The 22,221-nt window shown below is 33.2% G+C and overlaps 1 protein-coding gene across 1 annotated transcript in view; it reads left to right on the top strand.

The window, feature by feature from the left end:
* The window catches only part of LOC128984939 (lysyl oxidase homolog 2), a 103,243-nt gene that overhangs the window by 9,137 nt on the left and 71,885 nt on the right, over positions 1-22,221 (top strand). Inside the window, exon 2 of the mRNA XM_054404311.1 lies at positions 3,736-3,945. Coding sequence (XP_054260286.1) covers positions 3,741-3,945 — 205 coding nt within the window. The 5' untranslated portion in view covers positions 3,736-3,740. The remainder of the gene's footprint in view (positions 1-3,735; positions 3,946-22,221) is intronic.

The following is a 22,221-nucleotide window of genomic DNA, read 5'->3' as shown; positions in this document are numbered from 1 at the left end:
TCTTATTTATTAAGATCGTAGGAATGTTTTAAAAACGTTTAAAAGAAAAGTCCAGAAAGTTCAGAAATATCAAAACTATAAACACGAAATGACAGGTTAAATCGTAGTTATAATAGTCAATCAGCTGCTCATAGTATTATTATCTTTAAGTGTTGCCAACCTATTTCCAAGCGTACACGGATTACGTGCATTATAGAACCACGCTGTTTTGTGTTGTTTCGTTGGAATCCTGATGTGCGGCAAAGTATAAACCGTACGGCAAAGTATAAATATGCAGCAATTAGCAGCTTTCTGTACTATAAACAGTACAAGGAAGTCAACTTTGTCGGGTGACTGTAGGAAAAGATACTTTTCCTACAGTCACTCTACAGTCACTATTAACATTCCTACGATCTTATTAAACAAGAAAATACCTTTAAAGCACTTTTTTTAGGCGCGGAAACCACTTCAAATTACAAAAACATACGGAACTATATTCTCAAAACGCGGAGCACATTTCTTGCTGAGGAAAAATAGTGGAGTGATACGGACCGGGTACTACTTTCTCTAGGGCAGCTATTTGTGTTGCCAGCTGAACCTAAAAACGTGTTGTATAGTGTTTGAAAGACTAATTATTTATTTGCTTTATAGTGACTGTAGGAAAAATATAATGTGTAACACGAGTGAAAAAGGCCTTTGCTGCACTCGAGATCATTCCGCACTCGCCTGCGGCTCGTGCGTAAACATTGCTCTCGTGTGCAGCAAAGTGCCATTTTCACCACTAGTTACACAAATAACTATTTCATACTAAGAGTTTCAGTTGAGTTATGTTCCTGAAACCAAAGGGGAATGTTTAATTATTTTATGGAAAGTAAATGAAAGATACGTCTTATAACGCTTGAAAAATATGTTTACGCTTACTTTGTTACTCACAAGACGGTAAATATACAAAAAAGATGGTAAGTGGTGATCGATTTCGATTGGACACTCCAATAATAATCACAATAGGCGAATGACAAGAATCTTGAATGGCGTCCCTACTTATTTATTTTATATAACGGAATTCAAGATCACATTTTTCCGCTTCAGTGTCCTCTCCGTTGCGAAGCACGGGTACAACAGCTAGTATTAAAATAAAGTGAAGACCAAAGGCATCACAGCTGTGGCTACGTTGACGCCACAATCAAGTTAAGTAATACCACAGTTCAATTTCGTTTCTAAAATAAATGGCAGGGAGTGAAACCATTTGGCATTTTCAAAGAACCAGCATCAACTCTTTTGCATACTGACCCCGTTGCGAGGTACATACGCAACATACGCACATACGCTGCTAGCAAATACGAATAGTAGTAGCACTGGTTGCAGTAGCGCCAGTCACATTTTTAAGCGACCGGTGCTACTAATTGGGACCGACGGGATTGATTTATTTAGTATCTTATATAACTTTTCTACATTTACAATTCCATAATACTACCGCAACAGCCAAGGCCACACTAAAAAATGCGAGTGCAAACAGCCTTTGCTGCACTCGAGAGACATTCTGCACTCGCCTATGGCTTGTGCGTAAACATTTCTCTCGTGTGCAGCAAAGTGCCACATCGCCCACTAGTTTCACAAATAACCATTGTTTAAGAAAATGTGTAAACAAACTTACTACCCATCAGAGATTAGTATTAGAAATGTAGAACGCCATAAAATGGAAATCTATGGAGTTTTCCAAAATTTTATTACGCACAAACATCCCCAGCCACATATAGAGCAACTTCCCAAAGTTTCAAGGTAATTGGATGTATGGTTTTGCAAACAAAGCGTGCAACAACACTTCAATGTACAAATAATTTGTTTTTGAACTCTACAAAATGGATAAAAATAATTGCTAAGTTTTATATTTCGATGTTCAAAAAAGGGAAATCCCAATTTATACCCGTTATATTCAACCCCGTAGTCCAATCATGCTGTTTCGCAATCTCGTTCAAATAAATGTAAAAGTGTAAATGAAATATTGTTACACATTGTTCAATTCAAAATTTCTTTAAAATTGGAAGACTTTACTAAAGCTATTGTGCTAACGGACTCATATGTATATGAATGGATTTTAATTAATGGTGTTTTTGGCCTTTTAAAAGAAAGCGCGTTTCTGGATATCAAAACGTAAAAGTAAATCGATTCCAGGTGAATCGGTCGTAATCTGACCATGACAATATGGCAATACTAAAAGGTTATTTCAAAGAGCATTTTTTGTAGAGCTATTTTAAAAGAGATAATTTTTACAGCATTAGGAGTTTATACAGTACAATTGTTTCAGAGTTAACTAAAATAACCATACCTATTATACTAAGTTTTATTCAAAATAGTTCGAGCAGTTTTTGTGAAAATCCAACTTTTTCTTTATTTTATGGGGATTTACACACACATCACTTTGAAAACAACTCCAAAACTGATATCTCCACCCAAAACTTAACTCAAAAATGTTGATTACAACAATACATTCTCCATTTAAGCTGGGTTTTCCTAGACGCGTAGTCGGCCAGCGGAGAGCGGACAACGGAGAGCGGAATTGAAATTAACATGGCATTCCGCTCCGCTGCTAGGAAAACAGTAACATTAAATTACCTAAGACCAGCTGAGTCCGCTCTCCGCGTTCCTCTCTCCGCTGGCCGACTACGCGCCTAGGAAAACCCGGCTTTATGAGGGGGGGGGGGGGGAGAAGTAAAAATGTGAGTAAGTTATTTTGAAATCAGGGAAAGATTGTCTGTGTAATAAGAAAATGTATAATCAGGTCAGATGAATGGGTAACTTAGTGGCTTACGTAACTAGCAGTGTTGTTATAGTTTTGAGAATTGTGTTTGTAGCATTAAATGATCAGCAATCCTAACTAATTACGGATCGGTGTTATTTTAATTTTTTTAATACAGTTAGCATACTAGGTACACTAGATCGTCTTGCGCTAGCGGGCGAACCTGTTCATGTCATAAAAACTTATCATGCCTTTCTTTTCTTTAGATATTGTTTGTATAATGTTGTATTTTTTAAGAGAAAATACTCTGTATTTGTATTACCACTTATATCATTTCAGTTTGAGTCTGAGAACCACATTTTTAGAACATAGTAGCGTTCTGCCTATTGTGAATCTGGGTGAAGTTCTATTACAATTGTTTGAGTTTTTGATTAGTCTTTTTAAAGTTGAGTTTTATCTTACAACATGAGTCAACATTGTGGTTGTTGATTGTTATTTTAAAACTTTTAAAAATATCGTACATCTTTCCGAGGTTTTAAAATCATCATCATCATCGTCTCCCCTGGTCACGGAAACAACGCCACCGTTTTCCGTGATCTCGGCAAAATCCTGTACATCTTTCCGAGATCTTCAAGTTATCATCATCGTCTCCCCTGGTCACGGAAACAACATCTCCGTTTTTTCGATCTCGCCAAAATGATGGTACATCTTTCCGAGTTCTTCAAGTCATCATCTCCCGTGGTCTAGTTAACAACGTCATCATTTTCCGCGATCTCGGCAAAATCTTGTACATCTTCTGAGGTCTTTAAGTCATCATCATCGTATCCTGCGGTCATGGAAATGACTAAAACCTACCTTATAATCTACCTTCGTAAATTATGTCATGGTACATGTTAAAACAACAAGTTAGTAGCCTATTTACTTAAAAAGTAGTCTATTAATAGTAGTTCACTTTGAGAAAAAAATATTTAGTTAGTGCAGCAAGGAACTGTAATAAATGGCTTAACTTGTATGTACAGGTAACATGGAAACAGTCCGCTATATCACAGTGCTGCTGCTTATACTTTGTGCCTTGGACCTTCCCCTGGCTCGAGTTAGTTCTAAGGAGACGACAGATAATAAAGATGATAAACAGGAGAAGAAGGCGAGTATCGTCAACAAGTTCCTGAAGAAACATAAGAAACGCGAAGGAGAGGTAAAGCTGGTCGACGGGTCAGCAGACCACGAAGGTAAGGAAAATGTGTGCAGATAACATTGCACCCTCAAAGAATAAATTGTCCCTTTAGAATATACATAAAAACCAGACTTATTTTAAATAAACCTATAGAATATATTTAGTAGAATAATGTTGTTTTGATCGTTTGTATATATCTACACCATAAAATACTGCATAAATGCAATGTTCCTGGAGTACTTATAATTAATAAAAATCTAAAACCAAGTTGTCATCCGATAAATAAAGTGTTAAAAATGAGGAATGAGAAATGAGGTTAAAAATGTAACATGATTAAAATGTAACATGAGTATTGGATATAGTTTGTAAGAGTCTATATTTAAAATTAGTAAGTCATTTCAAATTTGAACAATCACACTGCCATAATTTAAAAATATGACGAGCTGTTGGCCCGTCCTGGAATCGAGTAGTCCATTAAAACTGTACTAGTGTACATGTTGCTCTAAATCGAGCAATTGCAAAGAAGTACAGGAGTTATTAATAAACAAATGCCTTGTTTAAAAACTTTACTAATAACAGTCATAATTTCCGATGATTTTGAAAGAGTCAACTAAAAGATTATTAACTAATGGAAATACTCACAATTTACATAACAGTCCTATTCAAGTTTAAAGGGTTAATTATTAACAATCAAACTGCCCATCAACGGTAAAAGGTAAGCTTACAATTTAAGTCAAAGTAAAAAGGCTGTCAGCTTTATAAAGTACCACACCTAAGTTATTTAGCCAATTTGTGTAGACAATAAATAAGGTGTAGGCTACTTTAAACTCTACAGGACAGAGTTAGGCAAAAACTGGCAGAACTCTGAAATGGTATTATTTATCATAGGCTTACTCATATGCCAAATCCTCAAAATAAAAATTCAATAACGAATAACTTATATCATTAAACGCAAACCAATATCCAAAACTATACACATTTTTAATACAACATAGATAATTTACACATTGACGGTTTACAATTAACATAAGTTCTTGTTCTCACTATTAATTGTTGGTTCACAACGGAAAAAAATCTGTTTCATAATCGTTGAAATAGATTTATAATAAATAATCTATCATAAAGTTTAAGATTAAATAAACCTACCACATAGTTGTTTATTTTTTTTTAATCAGCTGTCTGAAATTGTGAAATAGGCATTTGACAGATCTGGTTATTTACATTTAAATGTCAAAGCAAATGTAAACATTGTGAATTTTCTCATGCTTCCATGGTGACTAAATATTAATATTTAATTTCTGACAACAGCTGAAGTTTCAAAACAATGTTTGTTTCCCATGTTAATATTATGGAGGAATATGAAACTTTAAAGGGCCCCAGCGCCTCACTCTCTAATTATTTCCCTAAAAAGAAAGTTTCCTGCACAACTTCACGTTATGCTCTTTCCAATGACACCAAAAACTTGTCAATCGGTTTAGTAGTTTCGGAGGAGTAATTGTCACAAAAATCCTGCTTGCGTATTAAATAAGTATAGATATAGTGTGTTTATTACTAATTCAAGTATAGTTTAAGCAGTTAAAAAGGAATACTAAAGAAAAAAGCTTCCAAGATAATTTAAAACATGTGATCTATGTTATTTTCCCAACCTAAATATTTTAAAGACTGCTCAAAAAAATTAATTAGAACATCTACAGTAGTATTTGCTATGTATATTTAAATAAACTCTCATCCTCTTGCCGAATAAATGAACGTGTCAATGATTACAGCATTACACGTAGTATAAATAAGTCAATTCCACGTATGTCATTTAGTTTTCATCCAAAAGCTGAATTTGTATCGAAAACGCTGAATGTTTACAGCTGTTACGGCAAATGGTATCATCATCATCATCATCATCTATCCATCTATCTATTTATCTATCTATCTATCTATCTATCTATCTATCTATCTATCTATCTATCTATCTATATCTATCTATCTATCTATCTATCTATCTATCTATCTATATCTATCTATCTATATCTATCTATCTATCTATATCTATATCTATATCTATATCTATATCTATATTTCTATATTTCTATATTTCTATATTTCTATATTTCTATATTTCTATATTTCTATATTTCTATATTTCTATATTTCTATATTTCTATATTTCTATATTTCTATATTTCTATATTTCTATATTTCTATATTTCTATATTTCTATATTTCTATATTTCTATATTAATTACGTAAGCCGATTCTTTGCGTCAAAATTGTGGGCGACTGGGAAGTCGTAGAACGCGGGAGAGTGCTCATATTAAAGGTCTTGATCCCGTGAGGGCGGGAAAAATAGTGAAATTCCAAAAATCTTAACACAAAATTAGATATAACGTAAAATGTTCTCCATAAGAATAGCATCAGAAGGCATTTACTGCTGATTTTTGTTTACTTCACTACAGCTGATCGTGATTTATCATTAATCAAGTAAGCATTTGGATTACTCATTTGCCAGTCAATTCTGCAATGTAATGTATACTATATAAAACCAAATATATAAAGGGATAACGTTACCCTTAATAATCAACACTTTTTAGCTATGTCAAAATTGAAATAAATTGTTTTCAAGATTAAAGAAACGATTCAAGATTAAAAGAAGATCTTCTTTGTTTTGATTCCAAAACTTATATTAAAGATTTATTCCACCTTTTTTTTTACATTTACTAACATTTATATTTGAGATTTATTGTGGTCGTAGTGTTAAATCTGTTTAATCAATATTTTGTATGAAGTGGAATAACCTCAACGGTTACTCTTAGAAAACAATTTGGGAATAAAGATGAAGTAGGTTCGTAAGTTATATGTTCGTTAAATACTTAAGTACTTTGTTAATTTCTCCAAGCAAAAAAGGTTCAAATAACATAGCCTAGCATGCACAGTAGAAAAGAAAACACCTATATATAACAGTAGAACATAGAGGTAATTTCCGTTTCTTAAAACTAATAAAAAGTATTTATTTCGTGATTAGTTTCGATAACTGGGTAATGGAACCCTAACCAGTCACAAAATAGTTAGTAATTAAACGTTGATTAGGCCCTTTTTTGTAGAATATGTAAATCGATCGCACCTTAAGGAGGATTACCACCACATATACTTACACTAGGCTAATAATAGTGGTTTTAGCGAATTTCCCTATAGCTATTACCGTAGGTCTCATGGTAAGACCTAAGCCCGGGACCGATTTACTTTTTCATTTTGATGTCCCCAGAGGCCAAAAACACCATTCGTTCAAATTTTTATATATCTATATATAGATAGATACCATATACAGATGTGTGTGTCCATCCGCATGATAACTTGAGTAATTTTTGTCCGATTTTGATGAAATTTGGTTTGAAGGTGTAAGGTGGGATAAACTTGAATGAGTTCGCGAACCAGCATGATCGGACTATGGGAACGGGGGTTTATGGGGGATTTTATGGGGTAAAAATAGGGTTTTCCCTTTTTTGGCTCTAAAAACACAAAATTTCTAAATTTCTTTTTAAACCATTTTGTAGAGCTTAAAAAAACAAATAATTTAGTATATTGAAGCGTTATTATGCGCCTAATTGTTACGGAGAAAATTCAAAAAAATTGTAATTTTAAAATTCCCATTTTATTCTTATGTAGCATAAGTCAACTGTTGTAGTTTGCTTGTTTATGAAAATATTTTAATCAAATTTGGAAAATATATCAACTTCTTATAACCACAGTACCTTTTAACATTTTACATAAAAAAAACTTGTTTACCCTCCCTGTTGCAGCAAACCTAAGTACTCATTAAACTAATTCTGTTTAAATAGGGAATAAATGTGATATTTTTAAGGAGACATTTTAGTTTAAATCCAATCAGGCAAATGGAAATTCGCTAAGTCTGCAGGTTTGCTGCGGCGGGGGTATTTTAAATGTTAATCAGAAACAAATTTAGGGTTAAGTTCTGCCAATGGGATGCCTTTACTTAAGACTAATTTTGTAAACCTTTACAAAATGAGCATAGACTTAGAAATAATAACTGGGTAGGGTAGGGATGCTAATTTAGCGGTTTTGATCAAGAACTAAGTTTATGTCAACACACCATTTTTTGCCTTTTCTTATTTGACGGACGAAGACAATTTCCAATACTATATATATTTCAAGCCTTTTTATCAGCATTAACCAAAAAACCAAAGCTACCTTAATAAACCAATATTTATTCTTTAGCAGTTAAACCTCTGGAATCATTAAAATTCTTTATTGAAAATAACATCAACAAAGCAAACAAAGACAAATAACAAACTGTTTTAGGTTTTTTTTTTACACAAAAGATATGTTGTACTAGGATATCTATCCTGACACATAAATAATTTGATTCTGAGTTTGTTTAAATATTACAATGATTTCTTTTCCATTTGAGCTTTTTAGGGACTTATGTCCCTACAAGCCACTAGTCTATCTATATTTACGTAAGCCGATTCTTTGCGTCAAAATTGTGGGCGACTGGGAAGTCGAAGAACGACGGGAGAGGGCTCAAATTAAAGGTCTTGATCCCGTGACGGTGGTAAAAATAGTGAAATCCCCGAAATCTTAACACAAAATTAGATATAACGTAAAATGTTCTCCATAAGAATAGCATTAGACGGCATTTCGTGTTGATTTTTGTTTACTTCAATACAGCTGATCGTGATTTATCACTAAGCAAGTAAGCTTACATTTGGATTACTCATTTGCCAGTCAATTCTGCAATGTAATATGTACTATATAAAACCAACTATATAAAGGGATAACGTTACCCTTAATAATCAAGACTTTTTAGTTTTGTCAAAGTTGAAATAAATTGTTTTCAAGATTAAAGAAACGATTCAAGATTAAAAGAATATCTTCTTTGTTTTGATTTCAAAACATATGTTAAAGATTTATTCCACACTTTTTTGTAATTGTACTAAGATTTATATTTTAGATTTATTCTAGCGTTTAATCAATATTTTGTATGAAGTGGAATAACCTCAACGGTTACTCTTAGAAAACAATTTGGGAATAAAGATGAAGTAGGTTCGTACAAGTTCATTAAGTACTTAAGTACTTTGTTAATTGCTCCAAGCAAACAGGTTCAAATAATATAGCCTAGCATGCACGGTAGAAAAGAAAGCACCTATACATAACAGTGGAACATAGAGGTAATTTCCGTTTCTTAAAACTAACCAAAAATATTTATGCCGTGATTAGTTTCGATAACTGGGTAATGGAACCCTAACCAGTCGCAAAATAGTTAGTAATTAGACGTTGATTAGGCCCTTTTTTGGTAGAATATGTCAATCATTGCACCTTTAGGAGGATTACCACCACATATACTTACACTAGGCTAATAGTGTTTTTTTTATGTTGATCAGAAACAAATTTAGGGTTAAGTTCTGTCAATGGGATGCCTTTACTTAAGACTAATTTTGTTAAACCTTTATAAAACGAGCTTAGACTTAGAAATAATAACTGGGTAGGGTAGGGATGCTAATTTAGCAGTTTTGACCAAGAACTAAGTTTATCTCAACACACGATTTCTTGCCTTTTCTTATTTGACGAAGACAATTTCCAATACTGTATTTCAATCGGGGAAGCCTTTTTATCAGCATTAACCAAAAAACCAAACCTACCTTAATAAACCAATATTTATTCATAAACATTTTTGCTGCCTTTAGCAGTTAAACCTCTGGAATCATTCAAATTCTTTATTGAAAATAACATCAACAAAAGCAAACAAAGACGAACAACAAACTGTTTTTTTTTTTTTTTTACACAAAAGTTATGTTGTACTGGGATATCTATCCTGACACATAGATAATTTGATTCTGAGTTTGTTGAAATATTACAGTATTTTCTTTTCCATTTGAGCTTTTTAGGGACTTATGTCCCTACAAGCCACTAGTTTATATATTAATTACGTAAGCAGATTCTTTGAGTCAAAATTGTGGGCGACTGGGAAGTCGTAGAATGACGGGAGAGGGCTCAAATTAAAGGTCTCGATCCTGTGACGGCGGGAAAAATGGTGAAATTCCAAAAATCTTAACACAAAATTAGATATGACTTAAAATTTTCTCCATAAGAATAGCATTAGAAGCCATTTACTGCTGATTTTTGTTTACTTCAATGCAGCTGATCGTGATTGGTCATTAAGCCAGTAGACAATATAACATTTGGATTACTCATTTGCCAGTCAATTCTGCGATGTACTGTATAATATATAAAACCAGGAATAACGTTACCTATTAAGACTTTTCAGTTACGTGTTAACGTATTGTATACTTACGTGTTAGAAAGTTGAAGTCAATTATTTTACTGTGCAATTCGCAAACTTGTGTATTTTGAAGTAAATTAGTCAAGCGTATGTTAAGCAGTAGAGTCGTAGGATATGGCTCAAATCAAAGGAATTGAACTTAAAATGGCTGAAAAAATAATGAAGTTTTTTCTTCCAATTTGAAGGTTATTGTTGTGTCTAAGGAATGATTAACATGAAATAAGCACATTGTCTAAATAATGCACAGTTCAGGCGAAATCCAATGTTTTATAACAGATGCTAGACTATAAATTACAACGTCATGTTAGCGGATAAGTTAGTATAAACAAACTGGTTACACTACTGGATTAAGTAGCCCGTCATATTTCGCTACATCTCATGTATTGTTATATTGTGGGTTTTTTGTGGGAAATAAACTTCATCATTATTCATTATAATAAACGATTCAAGATTAAAGGGAAAACCTCTGCTTTGTTTTGATTTAAAAAAACACATGTTAAAGTTTTATTCTAAACTTTTTTTTTAAATAAAACATTTATATTTGAGATTTATTGTAGTGTTTAATCAATATTTTGTAATTTGTATGGAGTGGAATAACCTCCAATGGCTACTCTTAGAAAACAACCTGGGAATAAAGATGAAATAGGTTCGTACAGGTTCATTAACTATGACAAGTTCCAACGGGCGGAAAAACAATATTGTTTGGTTTAGATTTGAATTAGGTACTGCCTGTTGCTCTAAGCAAAAAATGTTTAAATGATATAGCTTAGCATGTATGTTAGTAAAGGGAGCATTTATATATAACAGTAAAACCTAGAGGTAGTTTCCGTTTCTTAAAACTAACCAAAGCTATGCATGTTGAAGATACTGATGAAAAGTAATTTAGTGATTGGTTACGATAACAGGGCAATGGAACCCTAAACAGTCACAAAATAGTTTAGTTAGTAATAAGGCGTTGATTAGGCTTTTTTGGTAGAATATGCAAAGTCAATCACACCTTTAGGAGAAATACCACTACATAAACTTAGACTAGGCTAATAGTAGTTTTATTATTGTTGATCAGATACAAATCTAGGGTTATGTTTGGTCAATGGGATGCAAAGGCTACTTAACACTAATTTTGTTAAACCTTTACAAAAGGAGTATAAACTTAAAAATAATATTAACTGGGTCGGGGTGCTAATTTAGCGGATTTGACCAAGAACTAAGCTTATCTCAACACACCTTTGTTGGACTTTTCATACTTGACGAAGACAATTTCCCATATTTCAATAAGGGAAGCCTTTTTATCATCATAAACCAAAAGACCATGGCTACCATAGCAAACCAATTCACATACATGTTTGCTGCCGTTAGCAAAGTTAAACCTCTGGAGGCATTCAAATTATTTATTGAAAATAACATCAACAAAAGCAAACAAAGAAAAACGACTAACTGTTTTTTACACAAAAGATTTTATGTTGTACAGGGATACCGGATACCTATCCTGGCACATAGATAATTTGATTCTGAGTTTGTTTAAATATTACAATAATTTGTTTTACGTTCGAGTTTTTAGGGACTTATGTCCCTACAAGCCACTAGTCTATTATATTAATTACGTAAGCCGATTCTTTGCGTCAAAATTGTGGCCGACTGGGAAGTCGTAGAATGACGGGAGAGGGGAAAATAGTGAAATTCCCAACATGTTAACACACAATTAGATATAACGTAAAATGTTCTCCATAAGAATAGCATTAGAAGCCATTTACTGCTGATTTTTGTTTACTTCAATACAGCTGATCGTGATTTATCATTAAGCCGGTACGCAATATTAACAGTTGGAATCCTTATTTGCCAGTCAATTCTGCGATGTACTATATAAAACCATGGATAACGTTACCTAAGACTTTTTGGTTACGTTATAGAATGTTGAAATAAATTGTGAAAATTTCAAATTTGAGTATTTTTAACGTTTATCATGAAATAACCACATTGACTAAATAATCAACGATGAAATAGTTATTTGTGTAACTAGTGAGCAAAGTGGCACTTTGCTGCACACGAGAGCAACGTTTACGCAAAGGCCTTTTGCACTCGTGTTACACATTATATGTTTCCTACAGTCAGTCACTATAAAGCATATAAATAATTAGTCTTTCAAACACCATACAACACGTTTTTAGGTTCAGCTGGCAACACAAATAGGTGCCCTAGAGAAAGTAGTCCCCGGTCCGTATCACTCCGCTATTTTTTCCTCGGCAAGCAATGTGCTCCGCAACTTGAGAAAATAGTTCCGTATATTTTGGCAATTTGCAGTGGTTTCCGCGCCTAAAATGCTTTTAAGGTATTAACTTGTTTGTTAAGATCGTAGGAATGTTTTAAAACATTTAAAAGAAAAGTCCAGAAAGTTCAGGAATACCGAAAAGAGAACATAAAATATAAACACGAAATGACGGGTTAAATCGTAGTTATAATAGTCAATCAGCTGCTCATAGTATTATTATCTTTAAGTGTTGCCAACCTATTTCCAAGCGTACACGGATTACGTGCATAATAGAACCACGATGTTTTGTGTTGTTTTGTTGGAATCCTGATGTGCGCCAAAGTATAAACCGTGCGACAAAGTATAAATATGCAGCAATTAGCAGCTTTCTGTTCTATAAACAGTACACGGAAGCCAACTTTGTCGGGTGACTGTAGGACAAATTAAATTGAAAACGTCTGATTTGTTTATTTTTTCAAAACATATGTTCAATATTTATTCTACACTTTCTTTGCCAATTTACTAACATTTTAAATCTGACATTAAAATCAATATTTTTTATGAAGTGGAATAACCTCAACGGCTACTTTTAGAAAATAACCTGGGAATGAAGATGGAATAGCTTCGTACAGGAAATATATTTTTTACTTAAGTAAAAGTCGCTACATTTTTTATATATTTCATTTCTTTGTTCATTCATTAAAAATTCATTAAATCTGTTTTCCATTCATTGATTCATATATTACTCATACACCTTTAACAGAAGAACGATTTAATAAAGAACTGAAATATATATAAAAATGTAGCGACTTTCAATGGATACAATACAAAATTAATAGACAACATGTTAAGAAAATACAAATAATTAAAAAAACATAAAAATCAGAGAACTACCCACATTCCAGAAAAGAAAAAAAAGAAAAGAATTGGATTAGTATAACATACAACTCAAAATTTGCAAGTAATATTAAGAACATTTTCAAGAATAAAACATCACAACATTTACTTTCAGACCTATTAACCTACTGAAATCAAAATTAGGCAATTCTAAAGAAATAGCACCAAAATTTGACATGTCTGGAATATATTAAATTAATTGTAATGATTGTAACATGAAATATATCGGCCAAACAAAAAGAAAAATCCAAACCAGATTCAAAGAACTTTTTAAGTCAGGGTATTTACTTATATACCAATAAAAGTGGTATTTTGCCTACAACAGCGCCCCACAAGTAATCACAACTTAACACACGCCAAACAATATTTTTTTTATTTCATAAAAGGATGGTTTGTCTAATTGCAGTATCCTAGGTCAATGACGCCGCTGTGTTCAATCTATGTCATCCATCAGTTTATCTTTGGATAAAAACCGGCTGAGGTTGTGGTGGTAATTTAAAATCGTGGTTCCCGATTATTATTCATCTCCTTTTCTATGACATCAATATTTCTGAGCCTAACTTATTTCCTATAATCAATGACAAAATCAGAGTAAATAAAATAACCTAATAGTTCTAAAGAATATTTTTATATATAACCAGCTGTTAGTTAAACCAAATTATATTGCACTAAAACAAATCAAAGACCTCTTTACAAAATAATTTGAACATCTTAGTATTTTACTATGTATATTTAATTAATCTGGCATCATCTTACCGAAGAATTGAACGTATCAATGGTCAGCATTACACATACTATGAATAAGTCAACCCTTAGTATGTCTTTTCATTTTCATCCAAACGCTGAATTTGTGTCACAAACGCTGAATGTTTACAGCTGGTATGTTAAGCAAATTATATCATACCTTTGACTATTAATACAACAACATCCATCCTCATGTTAAAGTTGTAGCCAGGTTTTTAATACAATTTGTCTTAGTTGATGTGAGCCACCTACAGATTGCGCTGATCTAAATTACTAATTTCTGCCGATTACATGATGGTTTTTACTAAGTCAAACTGATGGAATGACTTATTATGAGCTATAGCAACTGTTGTGATCCAGCAACTATGTCAGTAACAAAAAATAAGGTATGTTTTAGACACTAGCACAATCTATGACTGGCTCACACAGCTACATTCTTTTTTATTAAAAAAACTAGCTGTTTGCCCGTTCTACGTACGGGAATCTTGTGGTGAGTTAAAACCTTATATTCAGAACAGGAGTTGGTTTGCATATTTAGTGTGCATTTTTCCAGATATGATGGCAAAACTATAATTGTTTAGGAATACATATAGGTAAACCTTCTCAAATACAATATCTGACAGTTTCAAAGCCAAAACGAATGCTTCGCAATTAAATGTCACCCGATCGTGTTAGTCCATATTTGATATCTAATGATGAAAGGAATTGCTTTACAGTATAGATCTATGAGGCATAGCCCTAAGGTAGGCCTGTAATTGAAAGTTACTTTTCACACTGGTTAAAAGTAGTTAAAACACTACCTCAACCTCACTACTGCCCACTTTATTCGGGTTGAAATTTCTATTAACAATGGTGCTCTCGTCTTTTCCACGAAAAATAAGGACATTAATGCGTTACCAATAATAGACATACACACACAAATACAGAATTGAGTCCACACAACATTTTGGAGTCCAGACAGAAAACGCTAAAAATTATACAGTAAGACATCAATTAAATTTAATAAGCAATGAGGTGCAGTGTTTATAAATAAATAGTGAAAATAGTGATGTGTTTGTATGTAAAAATTATTCTTACTGCTACCAACGTTTACATTTGAGAAAATAACTGTAGTAGGTACTTACGACTAATTCAAACTGTCCTTCTAATCAAACTGTATTATAGGTGTTAATCTGTTTGCAAATATATAAATAAATAAATACACAGGCCACAAAACATGTAACATGTAACGTTAACAACGTAAAGCTTTGAAAAATCACTATGGTTTGCTAAAAAGAACTTTCACTTGATGTGGTGCAGTAGGTACCAAAGTTATTAATCTCCTTTGGTTTAAATTTTTTTTTTTTACTTTTCGAAAATCAAAGTTATTTCCCATTAATAGCATTATTTGTAAGCAACTTTTAATGTTAACATATTAATGACAGTTTGAAGAAACCGCCTTTATCCAAACAAAGGTTTCTTATTTAAAAGATTACGTAATCTCTAAACAATAGTCGGTACATATATCTAGCAAACATTCGGAGGAAATGTGAAGAAAAACGCACAAATCTGGGGTTTTGTACGTTTGTAGTTTTATTTCATAAGTAGGAAAAGTACCGATATAGTTGTCGAAATTTAGGCCTAAGTAAGTAGAAACCAAAAGTGACACATTGGAAAAGCGAGTTTAGCTACATCTGTTAAGTTAAACCTCTGTTACGGTACGATCACAGCGAAATCAGAAAGATCTTCCAAGATCGCAGCAACATCCACGATCACCCACTGACTGCAGTTGTGATTTTTTACTTTGCACTTAACACAACTGTCGTCCTTGAAGCGCCGTCAATGAGTGGAAACCTTTGTAAGCTACGGTATTGGTGACGATGATTAAAAAAATGTAAGTTTCCTTGCACTAATACAACACTGATTCATGGTATTTTCCCCGGTTATCAAAACTCAAGAACAATCGTTGCACTTGCGATTAATTAAAGCGGATAAGTAAGGCACAACGTTTTTAATCTCACTTGGTTTGGATGTGCTGACAAAACTTGATCGGAAATGGTTGCGGTATTTGTAAACAACTTTGAATGTAAACATATCAGTGACAGCTAGAAGTGAGAACTAATCCAAACAGCTGATCGTTATTTCACAAAATGTAATAGTAAACATTGGGAGACAATTTGAAAAAATCTATCAAAATTGGGTTTTTGGTGGTTTGTTATTTTGTTTTCAAAGAAGCGAGGCCATGTTTTTATAGCCAAAGACACTCTCACCAATCCAGTAAATACAGAAAAATTATTAGAACCTTGATCGGTACTCTAGTTTTCTAGGAGTAGGCCGCGTAAAATGACATTTTGGCGTTACAGAAGCAGTCACAGAATGGACAAACAGACAAACAAACAGACATACAGACAGAAATTGAGACAAGACTCGTTTCGGCTTTCTTAGGCTATGAAACGTAAAAATAACCAAAAAATGCATGATTCATGATTATTTATATAGATTGGCGACAGCTGATCCATATAGATATATAGGAATAGTCAATGATCATACCAAAAGCTAGTTTAGAATGTTAGCGTCGGCTGCTAGACTTTTTTAAAATTAAAACTTAATTTCTAAAATCTGGGACCCTAAACTACAATTATGGCTTCGACATTCCCTAGTTCTCAAAATTATCTTTATTTCAACACAAAAACCATGAAAATCCATTAAGTGATTATAGATGATGATGATGATGATGATGATGATTTGTTTTCAGTGACAGAATACTCTAGTACAACTGCTTGAAAAAACGTATACAAAATAAAGAGAAAGCATTTAAAATAAATTTAAACTGTCTGAATGACAAAAAAACGGGATGGTTATAATTTTTAAGTTTTTGAACACAGCTTTTGTTTATTGACTATTGATTGTGCTCTTAGTGGTGTATTAATATTCTTTTGAAATCCAAGAAGAAATATTAATGTTTTTTTGATGTCATATAACAATTACGAAAGCTAAGGAAGCATCGTTGTCATCTACGTCATGCTATCATGATCACCCTTCTGTCCCAGATCAGGTTACACCAGGACTAGAAGTTTGAAAATACAAACAAAGTTAAGCCACTCTTTACATACATGTTTTTTAATGGCACTTTCCAAAACATTATTACCTTCCAGGATTTGCTATAATGAGAAATTCTAGCCTAAGAGTGTTTGGATAAAGTACTGACATTGCGTTAAACCATGAAAAAATGTCAATGATGATTCCACTGTGCCAGTTGCCCAGTCAATGAAAGCAATAAAACACCCTTTTCGCAACTAAATGGTGGAAAGATGGATTTTGTGTATGACATACACATTGTGATAGAACCACTTAAGAGGTGTATTTTCACAAAAGTCCCCACTTCTAGCCCTTGAGATTACTCCCCATCCCCTACAAACTTAAAAATTACAGTTTTTCACTTAAATGATCATCAGCCAAATACTATGTACACTATCGTGTTACAATTTGTTTTGTTTTATTTATGACTAGAGGTCGTCCAAAAGGTCATCACACACCATTCTGCACTCATCCTTCACTTGTGTTAAAATACGCACCTAGGTGGCGTCGCCATCTCAATGATTGATAATTGATTAATAATTCATAATGGACGAAAACTTGACCAAAAATATTTAATGTGCAGAATTCTTTATTTCCACCCCACACTGTAAATAAAACATATGATTGGAATGACTTCCATTTGTTTAGATGTTTTGTTTGTATTTTGTTGTTATGTCGACACCATCATGGCAACCCTTAAGGCACGTCTTAATAAAAAAAAATTAAATCCGTTTTTGTGCTTATTTTTTAGCCTATTTTAATTTATAAAGAGGTTCTGCACATCTACAGGAAAATATCTTACCAACAGTATGCGTATATTTTCCCTGCGATGCCCATGAGCTGGGGAAAAAGGTTTTAAAGAAAGGGTGCGTTCACAAAGAAAGCTGGTTACAAGCGCTTGTTGGCAAGTGCTTACAAGCTCGAACCGGCGTGAGAAAAGTTAACATAGTATCAAGCGTGTGTGTTCACAGACAAAGCTTGTGCCGGCTAGCAAGCGCTTGTTACAAGCTCTGACAAGCACGCAAGAACGTTTCGTACTTGTTTTCCGGCGCTTGTTGACCGAACCTGTCAGTTACAAACTACTAACAGTGCAGTATGGATGTCGATGAGTTGATAGCTCAAGTATTTAGAGCTTTCCAAAAAAATGTATTACCCACATATTGTGTTTTTTTCCTAGAATGTTCAATAACGTAACCAATAGGACAAATATAACATATATGTATTAAGATGATAGACAAACACATTTAATTCAATATTAATTAAGTGTTGTGTTGGATTTTTTATAGATGAAACTTGTATACTTTTACTTTATTTACCTAGAAAATTAAAACATTTTTTGAATATATCTCACAATATTATTTGCATCATAATTAATCAGCTACATAGGGTGTTTAAAACTCCCTTCAAGTATTTTTTAGGTTTTATTATTGGTCCAAAATTCGTTCTGGTGCGTGGATAGGTTGCTTATGCCCATCCCCCCAATACTTCACTAAAACACTTTCAATTTTCTTGAGGATGTAATTAAACGTGATTAACTTCCGCGGTTAATTGCATGAACACCTTCTTAATTCTACATCCTTTTAATTCTACATTTTCAATAAAAAATAACTCTTCATCACTTGAGGAAGATATTGTCTCAACCAGAGCTGAGACTACACTGAGCTTGAAATGCAAGCGTTTGTTGTGAACACACAACAGCATTCTCAAGCGCATGGAACAAGCGCTGAAAGTAAGTTACTTGTTACCAGCTTTCTTTGTGAACGCACCCAAACACTAGTGGCTTGTAGGGACACAAGTAGCATAAAAAGCTCAAATGTAAAACAAATTATTCTAATACAAATTATGTATGTATCAGGATTGATATACCTGTACACCATATATTTTTTGTAAAAAACAGTTTGTTGTTTGTCTTTGTTTGCTTTTGTGCTGGATGATGTTATTTTCAATAAATAGTTTCAATGAAAAAGACTTCCCTGATTGAAATATTGGAAATAGTCTTCGTCAAATATAAAAAGACAAATAAAGGAGTGTTGGGACAAGCTTACAACCGCCCTAAATTAGCACCCCGACTCAGTTATTATTTGTAAGTTTATACTCCTTTTGTAAAGAGTTAAATATGTGTAAAAAAGGCATCATATTGACGAACCTTAACCCTAGATTTGTTTCTGATCAACATTAAAAAACTACTATTAGCCTAGTGTAAGTTTATGTGGTGGTATTCCTCCTAAAGGTGCGATTGGCTTTACATATTCTATAAAAAAGGCCCTAATCAACGCCAGATTACTAACTATTTTGCAACTGGTTATGGTGCCATTAACCAGTTATCGAAACGAATCATGACATTACTTTTTATCTGCATCTTCGACATGCATATTTTTGGTTAGTTTTAAGAAACGGAAACTACCTCAAGGTTTTACTGTTGTATATAGATGCTCCCTTTACTACCGTGCATGCTAGGCTATATTATTTGAACCTTTTTGCATGAATCAACAGGCCTGGTTAGACCTTGCTAAAATCTCCTCCAAACAATATTGTTTTCCACCCATTGGAACTTGTCATTGTATTTACCTAATGAACAAATACCTGTACGATCATATTTCATCTTCATTCCCAGGTTGTTTTTTAAGAGTGGCCGTTGAGGTTATTCCACTTTATACAAAATATTGATTAGGCCTAAACACAATAGATCTCAAATATAATTGTTAGTAAATTTAACGAAACCTTTCCGATCAGAACACCCCAACCATCGCGCCGGCCGTGCTGAACGGGCTCTCATGGCGTGAAGTCAGTCTCTTCTCTTGAGGGAACACCATTACCGCAACGATTCGGAGTAGTCATCGGCTTCGGTGGTATTGTGGTAGGCTGAAGAACTGATGGTAGCCGGATCGAATCCCACCTGTAGCACTAACATTTTGTCAATGATTTGGCTTAGAATGCGATTACGGTACATCTTGTACATCTTTTGTTAGAATTTGAGGCATTTATACTTTTACTTTATGAGCAGAACTATTTTTTTTATTAAACTTAAACCTTTATTAGATATTTTCATTATCAGGAAGTTTGGTTAGTTGGTTAAGTTTCCTTCTCGTCTAATGCCACATGTGGTGTCTGTTATACTACTTTTACTGAGGTAATTTCCTAAATAGTCTGATGCTAAAAGACCAAAATCTAATTTTTGTGGGGTGGATTCTTGTAATCTTGGTATCATTGGTATTCTAGATGTGGTCATTGGGAGAATCTCTATTCGAGGCCTCTCTGTTTCGGCGACAATAGTAGTGATTTTTTTTTATTCTTGTAATGGCTCCATTAAAGGTTGGAATGTTTGGAACCTCTCTTCAGCCTCTAGAAACTTGCCACGTTTTAAAGCTCTACGTTTTTCTCGTATTTGATTTGCAGAATCAACCAATTCTTGTTGAATGTTTTTAATATTTTATTTACATTTTATTTATCTCATTTGACAAAGGATTGTACTCAAACACTTTATCGTGTATTATTAAACAATATTCAGATGTATTTGCTGGTTCATTTTCTGCAGTTTCAATCTCTAATTTAATATCAACAATTCCTTCCTTCACTGTTTCGTTATGTCTAGAACAATCTACTACAATTAGTGGATATTTCTTCATAAACTCAACCCTAATAATCATAGGATCTGGGATAGTATTGTAGTAAGTCTCTCTAAACCTCATAAACATGTCATAAGCTTTAGAGACATCTACATTTTAAAAGTCGAGATTTAAATCGCTATAAGGATAATATTCAGAGTTTAGAAATACTTTGAGATTTTTTAATTTACAATGATCAAATTCATCAGTTCTATTTCGTGCACTATTGTCCCTAGCTGTTTGGAAACAAAATATAATATACCTAGGCTTCTCCAAACTTGAAGATGTCTTTACTGACCATGTATGTCTTGTGGTATTGGGATATCCTGATATGATGGAAGTTCGTGCACCTCTAAACTTCTAAATGCAATTTGCAAATTTTTATTTTGCAATAACATCTTTTGTAACTGTAACTTCTCCCTATCTGATGGTATCACATATGGCATCGCCCATTGAATTGAGTTAAGTGTAATTTTGGGAATTGTATCAGCAGTGCCACTGGTTAGAGCACTAGTGGTTGTTAATATACAATTTAAATCATTTTGGATCTTTTCAACACCAATTCTTGTTTGACATTTACTAAAACCCCATTAAAATTCTCAAACACACCCATTAACAGCTCTAATGGGAAACACGTACTAAACTTGCAACCTTTATAGAACCCTTTTAGATTCTTGTCAGAATCAAATTATAAAATGACCTTTATCATGATTCTCAATTTCTGCCTTAATATACAGATAACTCCTACATGGGAGAGTTAGCAAATCTTGATTATTAATACATATTCGAATTTCATCAGAATTATTTATTGCCAAAGTGTTGTGTGAAACATAGGAGTGATTTGTAATTTTAACCACACTATTGTCGAACTGGGATTTCCCTGTAACGTCTAGAAAATCTTCCATTTTTATTAATAGAAAATTTTAACTTTAGTCCTATTAATCGTAGAAACCATTTTGTACACTTATAAATAGCTGCCCATTCTTATACATTCTCATACCTATCTTTTTTATATGAGAAGTAATTGTAGTTTCTTCTCCGTTAAAGTCAATTGCTGTTGAAAATGGACTGTGTCTAGATGATTATTTTTTATATTAATTGAATTCATCAGATGTTTTATTTGTTTACATTTGCAGTTTGTGTTTTAGCGAATTTCCCATATAGGGAATAAGCTATTACCGTAGTACTCATGGTAAGATCTGGACGCGGGACCGATTTTTTTTCGTTTTGAGGTCCCTAGAGGCCAAAAACACCATCCGTTCAAATTCATATATATATATATATATTTATATATTTATATATATATGTGTCCGTCAGCACGATAACTCGAGCAAAAATGATCCGATTTTGATGAAATTTGGTACAAACGTGTAAACGTATGTTTATTCGAACGAGTTCGCGATCCAGCATGATCGGACCATGGGAACGGGGGTTTACGGGGGGTTTTATGGGGTAAAAATAGGGTTTTCCCATTTTTGACCCAAAAAAACATAA

The sequence above is a fragment of the Macrosteles quadrilineatus genome, unplaced genomic scaffold (assembly GCF_028750875.1).
Source record: "Macrosteles quadrilineatus isolate MER2022 unplaced genomic scaffold, UCM_ALF_1.0 Scaffold_1__1_contigs__length_201487025, whole genome shotgun sequence".
Classification (NCBI taxonomy): Eukaryota; Metazoa; Arthropoda; class Insecta; order Hemiptera; family Cicadellidae; genus Macrosteles; species Macrosteles quadrilineatus.
Note: the sequence above shows the minus strand (reverse complement) of the source record. Positions and strands in the feature narration are given on the sequence as shown.